A 15,356-nucleotide genomic window follows, 5' to 3' on the forward strand; every position below is an offset into this window, starting at 1 on the left:
GACTCATTAATCACCACTTCCAGAGGCTCAGGCTCCAATCCAGCCCCGGCCAGCTGGGCACAGCACAGTTTTCCTCCTGGCTTGGTGAGGACAAGGAAACACCAGAGCCAGCATAACATTCCCTGGAAAAAGCATCCCAGCTCCTGTGCAGGCTTGGGAGCTGGAGTCGTTGTGAGTCCTTCCTGGTGCCTTAAGGAGCTGGAACAGAGGCTAGACGGAGCTCAGAGGAATAAACTGGGTATTTATTGAGGTGCTTTCAAAGGCCACCCCCTGGCAGGACTGGAGCCACCGTTGTGGTTCTGCCCGGATGGCTCCAAGATGGAAACACGAGAGGGCTTAGTCATGAGATCTCCCATTTTTATAAACCTTAGTCCATTTGCATACAGGAGTTAACTGTCCAATTAACAGCTTCAAATTACCAAGTTTCCTCCTCCTTGCTTGCTTGCCCACCCTCCTCTTCTCATGTTATTTATGCTTTGGGCCTGAAGTTGGAAAAGATTGTCCTTGAGTCTCCAGCTGGAATGGGATTGTTTTGTCTCCACCACCCTGTGAGAAGATGCTGGTAACAGTGAATATAAAGCCAAAAGCTGCACACCAAAACAGAACAGGAAAACTCAAAACCCAAGGTATCATTCCAACCAAGGATATTCCATAATGGATCCAAACATGGTTTTTTCCAGGATCTGAAGCACAGTGGTGAAGGACTTGGAGAGGACCAAGGTGGATTTCTCCTCCCCATGGGCCACAGCCCGAGGTCTCCAGGAGGAAAGTGAATTCCCAGCACAGCTTCCCGCTGGTGGCCACGGGATCTGCAGAGGTGGCCACAGCTGTTCCCTGAGATCCTGCTGAGGAAAATGCCCCTCTCAAAGCTTATCTGGACTGGTGAACCACAGATATCCCACGCTCCCGGTGGAAGAGGGTTTGGAAAGCCTGGGGTGTGGATCAAAGTGAGAGGGAGCCGTGGGCAGCATCACCCCACCATGATGTCAGCCAGGCCCTTCTCTCCCATAAACCCCCAACTTCAATAATGGGGAAAACAGAGAAATTGCTGGATTTTTTATATTTTTTGTTTTCCTACTTTCTGCCCCAAATCTAAATAGGAAAGGCAAGGAATAATCACACGGACACCAAGGGTTAGGAATTACTCTTCTTGTAATTTCACATGGTTTAAAATACGATATGAAATAAGGCTACAGTATATAAAAAACTCTCCAGCAAAATGATGTGCCAGCATCAGCAATTAAAACAAAACCAATCCCCTCCTTCTCTAGGAATTCAATGGAGGAGGGATTTTATTTCTTTTTTGAATCCTTTAAAAAAAACCAAACGGAACCAGACACAACACACAGACACACACACACATCGCTACATCTCTAAGCTACCTCAGCTCAGGTTTTTTTAAAAAAGCACCTGCTTTTTCCTTGGTTTTTTTTTAATTTTTTTTTAAATCTCACTTTTAAACTTTTTTTTTCCCACTTTTAAAAAATATAAATTATATGAAAATACATGTTGGAAAATAGTCGAACAGCACAATATAACAATCTCTTTTTTTTAACTTCTTCTAAGTTTATCAGCTTAAAAAAATGTGTAAAACCAAAATAAAACAAATAAAGACGTCCTTATTTTTGTTTTTTTTTTTGTTGTTGGTTTTTTTGTGGTTTTTTTGTTTTTGTTTTTTTTTTTTACTGAGGCAGTTAATTCCTGGAGATATTCCTTTATAACATATATGTATACATAGATTTATCCTTTATTTAAACCTCTTTGGAATGTAGACAACAGCTCCTGGGTGTTACACAGACCCTACCAGGGAGCAGAGCACGCCAAGGCATCCCAGTTTTCCAATGTTCACAAGGAACCAGCAATTGAATCCTAAAACCTCGGAGAAAACCCCTCCAAATACTCAAAACTCAGAAAGTGGAGATGTTTCCTGCAGCATCTGGATTTGCTGCTGCTTTCTGGGACCGTTTTTTGGAGGGGGTGTTGCTTTAGGAAGACAGGAGAAAGTGAAACTTTACATTACTTTTTATTTGTTGCCCTGTTTTATTATTTCTCTCCCTGAATGATCCCATCTGGATGGGATGGTGGGAGTGTGGGAATGACATGGATCTCCACTTGGACACACCCCAGAGTCCAAGGGTTATGGTGATCCCACAGATGGAGATGGAGAAGGACTGGCAGCAGGAAAGTGCTTGTGGTTTTTGTCATTATTGGGGTGGGGTTTATCATTATTGGGTGATTTTTATCATTATTGGGGTTTTTCCCTTTATTTTTGAGTTCCCAAATATCAACTGTCAAGGCCCCCAGAGCTGTTTGTAAGCAGGGCTCAGGCTCTGCCAGATGGGCCAAGGGAACACCAACCCACATGGAAACAGCAGAGAACGACCAGGACACAGAAGATATCCCAAAATCTCACCCAAAGCACTTGAGACATTCCAAACCAAGACAAAATGACCCCGTTCCAACAATGTCTGCAAGGGGGAAATTCACTCCTGTGTGGAGGAAGCTGCACAGGAGGGAGTCCCAGCCCTGGCAGATCTCCATCATCCCTCTCAAATCCATCCTTTTGGACCAGCAGGTGGGAATTACCCAAATTTTCATGGACTTGAGGGAGCTCAGCGGGTTTGGGTTGAGCTCGTCTGGCTCAGCAGAGCCCTCACCAAAGGCCAGCAATGAAAAGCAGAAGGAAAAAGGAACCAAAGCAAAAGAAACAAAGAGAAATCTGCACATTTCCAGTGTATAAACAGCACCCATCTCTGGGATGGCCTCTAGAACGGGAATAAAAGCAAAGGAAAATAGGAAATGATGGAGCTGATGTGTCTGGGACTGTTCACAGGCTGTGAGCTGGGAGGGCAAAGGGCTGGAGAAATGATGGGGAAACTCCAGCCAGAGGCTTCTTCCAAAAATTCAGAGCTGCTTCCCCTGGCTCACCCTTCCTTACCTTTAACCATCTCCCCAGAATCACTGGGAACACACAGGCTCAGCTTGGAAACCTGGAATAAGCACAGTGGATGAGGGATTTAGCCTGGCAGGGGTGTGGGGCTGTAGCCAAACCTGCAATTCCTCCTATTGGAGAGAAATTTTATCCCATTCATTTTCTTTTTCAGCTGGAGCATCCAAGCAAAGCAGGAGGGATGTCCTGGGGCACGGCCCGTGCCAGGAGCTGGGATGTCTGGGAGTCCCTTTCTAGGGGTGGAGGGGGATTGAAGTGACCCATGATGTGCACGCTCAGGGCACTTTGCAGCAACCCTGAACATCCCCAAAGCCCCTCTGATTGCTGTTGGGACGCTCTCTGCCAGCTCCTCCCTGTGCACTCTGTGCCCTCACACCCCTCCTGGCTCCCTGTCCAGCTGCCAGCCATGGCTCAGGCTGCATCTGTTCCACAGCCTCACCTCTGGGGGTCTCATCCATGATATCCCAATTTTCCTTTCCTCTCTCTAGCTTGGCCAGGCTGTTTCCATCCTCCTCCTCCCTGCCTGCCCAAGGAGATGAGCCCGAGTTCCACTGCTCAGTGGGCAGCATCCCTTTCCTCCTTTGGGGTTCCCTTCACTTTCCTCCATCCCCTCTTCCCTCCTTTCCCTCCATCCCACCCTTTCCTTCGGACAACCCACGGCACCCGAGTGTAACAACCTCCCTTCCTGGGCCCCCTCTGCTTCCACCCCCTGGCAGGAGCTCCCTCCTGGCCTTCCCATTTCCCTCCAACTCCATTTTTTGTGAGGACACAGCAATTCTGGGGCTGACTTGCCCTAAAATGCCCAGTTTTAGGATACAGAGGTGCTGGGTCCCCCTGCTCCAGAGGCCAAGGAGAGCCCAGCACCTCTGGGCATCACTTTGGGGTTGGGCTCCCCTCCAGCTCTGCCCCTCAGTGGGGAGCAGGGGTTGTGCCTGAATATTCTGGGTATTTTACACAGATTCCTGTCCCACCACCCCATCCACTGGGATGGGGCAGGAATCACTCCTCAGCCCCTCTGGAAAGGCTCTGACCCCAACTCCCAGAGCTGTCCAGTGCCTCTGGAATGAACTCTGTGCCCCAAGACACTCAGAGAAGGGATTTTGGTAAAGTACAAAATGCTGCCTTTAAATGCAAACACCCAGGGGGGTTAAGGATTCCCTTGGGAGGCCAAATCTGCAGGGATCTGGTTTTGGGATTGTACTGGGATACGGGAACAGCCTCTGACCCTCCAAGTCCCACCATTGCCCCCAGGGTGGTGGGACCTTGTCCTCAGCCTGCCCAGAGCATCCCAGGGAGCATGGGGAACAGCAGGAATGACCCCTCCAGAGCAAACCAGCTGCAGGAAGGGTTTGGAGGCCAGAGGGAGCCTTGGGAGTCTTGGGCCTGATCCCACAGCCACCCCTGGTGACACCGTGCTCTGTGCCACTGTCACCCTGACAGCAGCAGCCCTGAAGGCATGAAGAGCCCATTTGCAGGGACAGTTTCCTTTCTCCTGTGCCCACACACGGCCATAAAGACAGAGCTGCTTGAAACAGGAAGGAAAAAGCATTTCCCTTTGGGTTTTGAAATTTTTCCTGATTTTTCCCCTCAATTAAATTGCATATTTTCCATTTACCACATTGAAAACATGGGAATTTCTCTCCTTTCCCCCTCCCAAAAGAAAAAAAATTCTGTAAGCACCAAAGTGTTCCTTGAGCAAAAGTGATTTGGAAAATACCAAAAGACATTTTCCTTTGAAATTTTCAGAGGATTTCTGCAGCCAAACATAAAAAAAGCGCAGGGATTTCAACCAGCATTATCAGCACAGCATGTGGGGCTGGGAACAGGAGTGGCACCCCCAGCCAGCACCAACAGGAGCCACTTTGGAGTTCATTTTCCTTCCCATCCCAGTCCCAGCATTCCAATTCTCCAGTGGGGTCTACATAAACTAATTCCTCTTTTTCTCTTTTTCCTCCCTGGGATAAAGCTCTCTGCTGGCAGAACAGAAACAAACACACACAATATTGCAATACTGAGACCATCTTAGAGCTTAAGACTATTTAGAAAAAAAAAAATACTGGCACAAAATTTCATAAAATAAAACTTTAAAAAAAAAAAAAAGTCTTGATCCCTCCTAGGAAAAATTCTTTCTTGTAGAAAAGAAGACAATCAACAGAAAGGTGATGGAACAAGAACAACAGTTCTTGGTCTTTTCCTATATTGCCCCTCCCCAAAGCAAGAATATTCACCCATTTTGGTTTTCCAAAAGAAAAAAGTTTAAAATTCCTCAAATCCTCAGGAATATTGTCATTCCTGACCTGTCAGTTTGTGTGTGAGTGACCAAAGGGATCCATTCCATCGCATTTTTTTTCTAAACAGCCAAGGGTGAGGAGGGGATTGTTGGTTTTTTTAAGTGAGCTACATTTTCCTGGCTTTCTCAAAACTCAGAATTTTCCCCCAGAAAAGCCTGTCTTGGAACTTTCAGGAAATCAACAAAAAGCCCATCCTTGCCCAAAGTTTTCCTCTTCCTCCCCCCTCTCCCCCGACATCCTCAAAGCCTCGAATCTGAGCGGCCCTCGGGGAAAAAAAAAAAAAAAAACGAGCAGAAGAACAGCGAAAATCAATAAAAAAAGAACCACCAAACGAGTCCCGTGGGCTCCCCCGGAGGACGGGGCCGTCCCCGCGTCCCTGTCACTCGTCGGCGTCGGGTTTGACGTCGAGCATGGCGTGCAGCTCCTCGGGGGTGTAGCCCAGCAGGCTCTGCAGGTCGCACACGAAGCGGTACACGTAGCGCTTCCCGGCCGTCTTGTGGATGATGTTCTTGTCGTAGTAGTAGCGCAGGCCCCGGCTCAGCTTCTCGTAGTTCATCTTGGGCTTGTTTTTCCTCTTGCCCCACCGCCGGGCCACCTGCAGGCAGCAGGGATGGGGAGGAAAGGTCAGCCTGGCTCCGTTGCTACGTCTGTGTGGACGTCTGCTCGGTTGCTACGTCTGCTCCCTTCTCAGCAAGAAGGGGGAGGATTTTCACAGAATTCACAGAATTCCTCATCACTAAGAATTGATCATTGGGAAAAGCAACCTCTATACAGTGGCAGAACATGGCAGAGCATCCCATGAGGATTTATCTGGATAATTTCATGTGCTACCTCAGATATATCCTCATATCCCAAGTCCTTCACCCCTTTCCCAAGGTTCCTCCTCCACCTTCTGCCAGTTCTAAACCAGATGACATCAACAAGCAATGGCCCAGTGCCAGTCACTCCTGCACTTTGGCAGGCTCCAGTCACTCATGGAACTATTTAGGCTGGAAAAGCCCTCTAAGATCATGGAGTCCAACCATTCCTCATCACTGATCCACATCCCCAAGTGCCACATCCACAGAGCTTTTAAACCCCTCCAGGGTGGACAGCCCTTTCCATGAAGAAATGTTCCCTAATATCCAACCTGAACCTCCCCCGGTGCAACTTAAGGCCACTTCCTCTTGTTCTGTCACTGGTACCTGGCAGAAGAGACCAACCCCCACCTTCCAGTCAGGGGAGGGAACAAAGATCCCAACTGTTTCCCAAAGCAGGGGACAGTCACCCCTCACCAGTACCCAGCCTATCTGAAGAGCTTTGCCACTGCTCCTCTCCCTAAGGTGCTCCAGCTACTTCCCACCAACTTTGGGCACGAACCCCAGCTTCCAAAGGGTGACTGCATGCCAATTTTCAACAAACTTTCAGTTGGACTCTGATTCCTTGGTTCCTTGCAACATTCCCAAGACCAGAACAAAGTGGCTGCCCAAAGGGAGGAGGAAAGGGTTATCCACACCAATATTTCTGAGGAATTTGGGTTGTGCACTTAATTCCAGAGCACTTTACCTCGTCTGGATCTGAAAGTTTGAATTCCCAGCCATCGCCCGTCCAGCTGATGAAAGATTGACAGGACTTGTCAGTGAGCAGTTCCAGCAGGAATTGCCACAGTTGGATGGGTCCACTGCCTAAAAAGACAAAGGAAACGTGAGATATTAATTCCAGGAAAAGCACAGTTTGTTTTATCACAGGGGGAAAAAATTCCCCTCCAAAAGGTGCTCACTGAGTAAAATAAAGCCTTCTCCTGTCAAAAAGAGCCACCAGCAGCCACAGGGCAGGAGCTGAGCTGGGAGTTAAACCCTACAGGTAACAGAGCTTCCTATTTGCAGGAAGAGCTGAATATTCATGCCCTGGAATGCCTCACGTGGAGTTACATAAATAGGATTATTTTTCTGGCACACAAACAGGAGGAGTCACTGCCTTGGCACCGCAGCAGTGCCAATCCCTCTGTGCCAAAGAGCCGCCGGCCATGGCTGAACTCCGGCAGACTCCGCTCCCCGGCCGTGACTCTTTGCTCTGCTGCTGATCGAGATAAGGGGGACCCAGCTACGAGAATTCCATGGCCTCTTTCCAGGGCGTGTTGCTGCAGGAATGGGCTCTGCGGGCTCGTGGGGAGGGCGGGGGCACACAGAGCTCCCCAGCCCAGGATCTCCTCATTGGCACAGCCTCAGCAAATCCACACGGAACCTCCCTGTGGCTGCTGCTCCCCTGGCCCAGCTGGACAGGCACGAGGTGATGCGGAGCATCCCATGCCATGGGCATTCCACCTCTCCTTCCACACCGGGTCTCCACCTCCCCTCCAATCTCTCACCTGGGCCATCACCAATTTGTCTCAGCGCCCCCAGAGAGAGCCTGCAGTGGAGTTTGGCTGGAGTCATGGAGAAGTTTTGAAATATTTGTCTCTCCCTTGGGCTTGTGTCCCAATCCAAGGTAGAGGAGAAGCCCTGCAGCTAAAATCTCTTTGATGAGCAACTTCCAAATGTGACCACACCCCAAGTATTGCACTTAGCTGTGGGTAAGGTGTTTTGGGAGAGACCCTGCCATGGTTTAAACCCAGCTTGAAATAGCTCATTAATAATGACAATAATTATAACAAGACAGCCAGAGGAGAGAGGAAATCATTTATCCCACAGGGAGTTGCACAGGCTAGATTTGCTGGGGTAATCCCAGTGCTGACAGCACTGAGCAAAGCTTCAAGCAGGGAAAAAATGAGTTATGGGCTCAGAAAAAGGGATGGAGCCCAGCCTGTTTCCAGGAATGACAATGGATGCTGTCCGAGCTGTGGCTGTGGCATAACCCATGGAGGGAAGGGAGGGCTGCTCCACAAAGTTTAAAATTACTCCAAAGCTGCTGGGGAGGAGGAAATGAAAGAGCTGGCTCCAGGACACAGGAATGGCCGTGTCCCATCCAGCCCTTTCCGAATGGTTTCCCTCCTGTTATCCCTGTGGAAGCGCTCCAGGGCTTGGTCAGCGCCAGGCCTGGGGGTTATCACAGCCCCAGGCAGGGCAGGGCAGGGCAGGGCAGGGAGCTCCCGGCTCATCCCGCTGGAAAGGGGAAGGGACTCCACGGGAAAAGGCTCCAGCCCGCCGCTGCTCTGAGCTTGCCAAGATGTTGACTCCACAGCCACGCTCTCCAGCAGGGATGGAGCTGGATTATCCACGCCAAAATGAGGGAGGAAATTCAGATGACGCCTTTGCTTCTTGTTGAAAGGGAGGAGTGAAAAGCCTGGCCTGAAGTGCCACCACATCTCCAGGCTCAGAGCTATTTATAGCAGTGAGCTCCAAATGCAGAGAAAATACTGGGAAAAAGGTTTAGTGGCTGCCTGAGGTCTTCCACAGGTGAATTCCCAAGGGAATGAGTTCTCTTGGCCCATCTGGCCTTACACCAACTCCCCACACACAGCCAGGAAGCATCCAACACCCAAATCGAGTTAACAGAGACACAGCCCAAGTGTCCAAGGCCAGGTCCATCCCCTCCCTTTGATTTCTCTCCTGCCCAGCTGAAGAATAAGGATTTTTAGTTGATTCCTTCCCCAAAATAAGAGGGATGGAAATTCATCAGCTGGGTGCCGGGTTCTTGGGTGAGGAGCTGCCCTCAGAACATCCCTGGGCCATCCTGGCCCTGCAGGATCTTTGGAGGTTCCAGCCAGTGGCCAGTGCCATTCCTGTAGGGTTGCCAGCTGGCAGGAAGAGGTGCTGGGAAACCCAGGAATTCTTACCCTCTCTGCAGCAAGCAAGGTAGGGCTCCTGCCACCACCCCCAGTGCCACCCTGTTGGGTATTTTGGGATTTCCAAGGAAGTGGTGTCATCCTTGGAACAGGGATTCCCGAGGTCTATTCTGAGCTGCCTGCAGGACACGCGTAAAACCCCAAATTCCTCTCGCTGGACAGGCAATTATGTGAGGAATGTGTTTGTGCAGGGCTCCAGGCATGTCCCAGCTCCTGTAAACACCCCCTCCCTGCCCGAGGGGGAGGCAGTCGAGCCTGGCAGATGTGGCACAGCTCCGAGATGGCAGCGAGGTGGCAGGAGCCAAACCCCAGCACATGCCCAGGCCTGTGCCCCAATCAGTGCCCGCAGGGAGGAGAACAGAGCAGGGAGCAGTGCTGGAGGTCAGGGCATCATCTGCTGCAGCTGTAATTAGTGCTGGGAGGGGGAACTCCACAAATGAGCCACTCTGCAGCCAGCAAGGAGCAGGGAATATCCTCCCATAGGATTTCAAGGTGGCTCATGCAGCAATGCCACTCCCCTCAATGTCACAGGGCAAGCAGGAAGCTCCCAGGCTTGTCCCTGCACCCAAACCTCCTCACCCACAGGAGCTGGGAGCATCCCTTGTGCTCCAGTCCTTCCCCTCAGCCCAGCCAGGGCTGGAAATGCCCATCAGGATCCATGGGTTGGGATCTCTCCATGGGATCCCATGGGTTGGGATCACTCCATGGGTTGGGATCACTCCACGGGATCCCATGTGTTGGGATCACTCCATGGGTTGGGATCTCTCCACACAGCCAGGCTGTCCCAAGGCCAGCGGGTGCCTCCCACCAGGGGATCTGCTGCCTTGGTTATCCCAAAACAACCACGTTTTCCCACAGCCTGGACTGGGGTGCAGCTCCAGTGGAGGTGGAGGGGCACAAGGCAGCTTTTATGGCATTGCTCCCTCCACACACATCCAGGGGCTTCCCAGAGCAGGCCCAGCCCTGGCTGGGGGCTGGGGGCAGCCCGGCTCCACAAAAGACAAGGGGAGGACTCAGAGGGGTGGGGGTGTCCTCCCACCCCACCACGACCTCCTGCACCCACGGGGCTGCTAAAAATAGCACCCACAATGGGGGCCCTGTCTGGCCTTGGTGGCACTGAACAGGGTCCTTCAGCAGGGATGTCACACCACAGGAATTCTGCGGCGTCAGGGGGAAAATATTCCTCTGGGCTGGGTGTCGGAATGGAGGGGACTGGGAGCCCGCAGGGCTTCCTCAGCACCAAGCCCTGATGGTGTCCCCAGAGCGAAGGGTTTGGTGCCACGCCATCACTGTGCCATCCCTCCTTGGTCAGGACAGGTCGCCCACCTCCTTCCCAGCCACGAGGACACCAAACTCTGCCGGGTGGGGCCGTTCCAGTGGCACAGTGATGGTGGCACTGCCCGGCTGGGGCAGATGGGCACTGCACAGGGAGGGCACAACCCCAGCCCTGTCTTCTCTCTCGGGACGGTTTTACACATCCACCCCTCCCAACGGCCTCTGTTTTGTTTCCCTTGGTTCAAACAAGACAAGAAGACAAAAAAACCCCACCTACCAACCCCCAGCGAGGCACCTTTGCCTGGTGCTCTGCGGTTTGTGGTTCCAACCCCACAAAACAATCTTGCCTGGCAACGGCTCCAAAACAGCCCCTGCCCCCCTCACCTGCCAGCCTGGCCACCCCCCTGGATGGCACCAGGGTCCCCAGATCCCCCAAAGTGTTGGGAGTGCTGGTCCCCATGACTCAGAGCAGTTCCCACAACTCCTGCCCAGGATGGTGCAGGCATCAGACACTGCAAAGTGTGGAGTTTGGATGGAGCATCTCCCAAGAACAGGTGTGAAAAAGCAGGAAAGGACCCAGGAAGCTTCTTCCTCCTTCCTTAGGGAGCAACATGGCCATGACTGCAGGCAGGAGAGCAGCCAGGGGCCAGCCCAGGCAGAGCTGCTTCCCTGCTGCAGCTCCTCTGCTCTCAGGAAGGGGGTGTTGGGAGGATCTCACAGAATCTCACAAGTGGGAAGCATCTCACACAGACCAGCTCCAGCTCCTGGCCCTGCATGGGACAACCCAAGAGTCCCACCCTGTGCCTGAGAGCACTGTCCCTGAACTCGAGGCTGACCCCAGGGGCACCTGGCAGAGCTCCAGGGGCTTTGTGAGCTCCACATCCCCCTGATGATGGCCCTGCAGGCCACGAGCTGCTGAGCAGCACCAGCTGGGTGCCTGCAGCAGACCCAGGCAGAGCTGCTGCCCCCACCAGCCCGGGCTGGAGGAGCCCTGGGGAGAGCTGAGCTCTGCCACGCTTGGGCAGCGGCGCGCGGGGCTGGGTTTGCTCTCGTTTGCACGTCTGGCAGGTGGGGCAGGAGCCACTGAACCGGCCCTGCTGCCACCCTGGAGTCCCCACCCTGGGGGGGCCACAAGGGCTCTGAGCTCACGGGGGCCTGCCTGAGGCCAAAGTGGGCAGGAGCTGCTGGGTGGTCACCCTGAAGTCACCTGAGAGGGCAGGTGAAGGACATGAGCCAGGAGGGCAGGACATGAAGGACATGAGCCAGGAGGGGCAGGACATGAAGGACATGGAGGACATGAGCCAGGAGGGGCAGGGTGACACCATCCCCTGCATCCCAGCAGGGCCAGAGGAGCTGTTGTGCTGCTGGGCACAGGCAGGGGCTGCCTGCATTGCCCAGCTCCTGTGCCCTGGCTGCAGATGCCCACATGGACTCTGCTCCAGCCGTGCAGGCACGGAAGGTGCTGGAATCCAGGAATGCAGCAGCACAGGCTGGGGAAGGGAAGTGTGGCAGGAAAGGGGACAGGAAGGCAGCTGCTGGCAGATTTTTGGGTGCTGATGGCCACAGCTCAGGGGGGATCTCGCCTGTGGAGGCTCCAGAGCAGCAGCACAGCACCAGGGGGAAGGCAGCAGCACTTGAGCTGTCCTGAAAGAGACCCACTTTCCTTGGCACCGCCTCGACTTTCTTGCAAAACAGCAGCTGTGCTTTCACTGCTGGCTCACAGATAAGCATCGCTCACAAACAGCCTGGGCAGGCTCCAGGCTCTGAGCACAGCAGCTCACCCGCTGCACGGGGCTCAGGCACATCTGGGCCCCATGGCACAGCCCTGGGGGTGCTGACAGCCCGGCTCAGCAAGGTCTGGCCTGGGCAGGTCCAGCTCAGGGGAGAGAGCACTGGGGTGGGATAACATCTGTCCTGCAGGGCCTCCCGAATTCCTGCTGCCCAGCAGGATGACAGGGATGCTGGAGAGGGACACTCAGGGCATGGGTGACACCAGTTGGAAGGGGCATTAACTCTTTAAGTGCTGGGACTGGCTTTAAGGGATCAGCACCTCCATAACCAGGCCCAGAGCAGAGGACAGGCTGCAGCAGCCACACAACCCCAGCCTACATCTGTGGGATCAGGGCTTGGTGTGCACTCACCTCAGCTCTCCCATCCCTCTCCCCTCCCCTCTGGACCATGAGGGATGGCCCTGCTGGGTGCTCAGTGACGTGGAGCAGCAGTTCTGGGCCATGGCAGCACTGACACTGTGCGTGGAAAGCCCCAGGGTGTCAGTCCTGCCCACCACAGAGCAAACAAACCCTGTAACTTGGCTGCCAAACCACACAGCTGCTCGAGGGAACCCAAAACCAGCTCAGTGCTGAACAGCCATGGCAAAGCAGCAGGGTCTGAACCTCCTGTGGCCCTGCAGCACCAGGGCAGCAGCAGCACGGGCTGCAAACACCAACACGGGGCACAAAGATCCAGCTGAGTTTATCCACCTGCAGCCAGGGCTCCTGCAGGATGCTGGTGGCCACGGGAATCACCAGAGGCTGCAGGATCCAGCACAGGCACAGCCCCAGGGCACATGCAGGCAGAGCTGAGCTCGCTTTAGCCCAGCTGGGCTCAGGCACTGATCTCTGCCCACTCACACCAAACACGGCTCTGCTGCTGAACCACAGAGCTTGGACTGAGCTCAGCTGAGCCAGCGTGAGGTTTAGCAGGGAACACACATCCTGAGCCATCCCTTGCCTGGATGTCATGGATGCACTCTGTCATGGCAAAATCTGGATTAATGTAGAATCTCAGAATCACAGAATCTCCTGAGCTGGGAGGGACCACCAGGATCATTAAGTCCAGACCTCCCCAGCAACCCCACCCTGGGCATCCCTGGCAGCGCTGTCCAAAGGCTCCTGGAGCTCTGGCAGCCTCGGGGCCGTGCCCATTCCCTGGGGAGCCTGGGCAGTGCCAGCACCCTCTGGGGAAGAGCCTTTCCTGATCTCCAGCCTGCCCTGCCCTGGCCCAGCTCCAGCTGTGCCCTCAAGTAAAATTCAAGCTGTCCAAGCTCCAAACCCAGGTGTCGAGGGCTGGCCCTCCCTGCAGAGATGGAAACTGAAGTTCACCAACTCCTGAGCAATTACATTTCTCCTTCAAAAAAAAAGATAAGAAAATTGCATCAACCTCTCTGTGAGCAACCATGGCAACTTGTTAAAATAGGTCAAGATGTGGGGGCAGATAAGGCAGCTCTGAAAGGCCGCTGGAGCTGGGTGAAGAACACATCAAACGCAAGCGGAGCTTCCGCCAGAATGCACCTTCTCAGCGCCTCTGGGGCAGATACCATCAGGGACCTGCTGGGGCCACCTCCCTGGGCACCACAGAAACTGCTAACAGAACCTGAACAAGACTGTCGGGTCCTTAAAGTCAGGACAGAAAGCTCTGGTGTCCCTCTTCACCCTGCCAGGCCCAGCAGGGCCAGCACGAGGAGGGGGCTGGGGGCTGGGTGTGCCCTCAGGTAGGAAATGGACCCCCAAGATCTGGGTGTTTTGGGCTCCTGGGCTGGCAGAGCTCTGCTCTGCTCCTTGGGAGGCTCCACCTCCTCGGCAGAGCCACAAGCAGAGCCCACACTCTGAGTTCCTCTGCTCTGGCTGCCAGACAGCATTTCCTCCCCTGAGTAAAGTAAGGGTAAAGCACAGCAGTGCACAAAGAGGACTGAGCTCTGCCTGTGTCCCCAATCTGAGCTCTGCCCAGTCCCCACTCTGAGCTCTGCCCAGTCCCCACTCTGAGCTCCCCCCAGTCCCCACTCTGAGCTCAGCTGGGCCAGGCCAGACCTGCAGCCCTCCTCAGGGCAGCCTGAGCAGGGTTTTCCTCCCTGACACAGACCCAAAGAGTGGGGAGTGCCCAGTTGTCCTCCCGTTTGAAACCCAACATGTTCTGCTCACTCTCCCCAGGCCCTGCTCGCACAGTGACCCAGCTCTGGCTCCCTTTGCTTGGAAAATGCAGAGCTGAAGGTCTGGGGGCTTTAAAATGGCTCAGAGGGCATCTCTGGAGTCACTGCCTGCCAGGACCAGCCATCCAGGGCCCTTTCCCAATGGCAAAAGCTGGCTCTGCTGGCTTGAGCCCTGAATATTGCTCAGCAGCCTTTGGAGCAGGCAAACAGAGCTCCAGCTTGAGTATTTCCCAGTGATTCCAGATTTTCCTCTCCACATTTAAAGCCTATCAAGTGAAGCAATGCAAAAATAAATACAGAAATCAGGCGTTCCCACTTATTGATCCCACCAAAGTGCCTGGGCCAAGGGATTCCTTTCCCAGCTCCAAGAGGGGTTGGAAATGAGGTGAGGGAAAATGTTACACAGAGGAAAGTGTTTGGAATTGTGCTCTGGCACTGCATGAACCCAAGTCTCCCCTTCCCGAAGGCACAGCTCCAAGGACAGCCTTTGGGGTGCTAATATTCCTTGGAAAAACACAGGGCCCAGCCACTGACTTCAGCTCCTCGCCTCTCTCCAGGGGTGGCTCTTGTGCACTCTTTTCCATGAGCAACAGCAAACGTGGAGGGAAATATCCAGCTTGGAAATGAATGCTCCTGATTTTGCCAGCACCTTGGTGCCTCGGTTTCCCCAGCTGTTCAAACGCATCCTGGGGTCCTGCACACCCAAAGCACTTCCAGTGCCACAGGGAAAGGCATTGCCAGGAGAAAATAGGAATAAAAACGGGAATAAAAAGAGCAACTTGTGCTGAGTGGTCTCTTTTCTCAGGAACATCAATCTCCATGGCACAGCCAATGAGCCCCAGGGCACAGTCCCTCCTGCCCCTCCCCAGCCCACCCCAAGCCCCAGCCCATTCAGGAATGCAGAGCACACTCATATTTGGCATGGACTTGGTAGAGTCTCATTCAGCAGGCAGGGCTGAGCTCTCTTTCTAACTAAAGCCATAGCAACAAACCACTTCCTTTTTTACACTCCTAAAATTATCTGCCCACCTTTCCCCCCCTGCACCTCTCCCACCCTCACAAAGGCTCGGTGTCAGCCCCGGAGGAGCCGTGCGTGGGAGGGCACTCGGGGACAGTGGCACCTCAGGATCTGCTCTGAACCTGGGCATGATC

General features: G+C 53.6%; 1 protein-coding gene across 1 annotated transcript in view; it reads right to left on the reverse strand.

Annotated features, from left to right (window-relative positions):
* Positions 1 to 1,134: 1,134 nt before the first annotated feature.
* Positions 1,135 to 15,356, reverse strand: part of ETS1 (ETS proto-oncogene 1, transcription factor) — a 47,645-nt gene continuing 33,423 nt past the window's right edge. Inside the window, exons 7-8 of the mRNA XM_039721872.1 lie at positions 6,787 to 6,905; positions 1,135 to 5,836 (exon numbers count right to left, since the gene is read on the reverse strand). Coding sequence (XP_039577806.1) covers positions 5,621 to 5,836; positions 6,787 to 6,905 — 335 coding nt within the window. The 3' untranslated portion in view covers positions 1,135 to 5,620. The remainder of the gene's footprint in view (positions 5,837 to 6,786; positions 6,906 to 15,356) is intronic.

This window comes from Passer montanus, unplaced genomic scaffold (assembly GCF_014805655.1).
Source record: "Passer montanus isolate IOZ18808 unplaced genomic scaffold, ASM1480565v1 scaffold47, whole genome shotgun sequence".
Classification (NCBI taxonomy): Eukaryota; Metazoa; Chordata; class Aves; order Passeriformes; family Passeridae; genus Passer; species Passer montanus.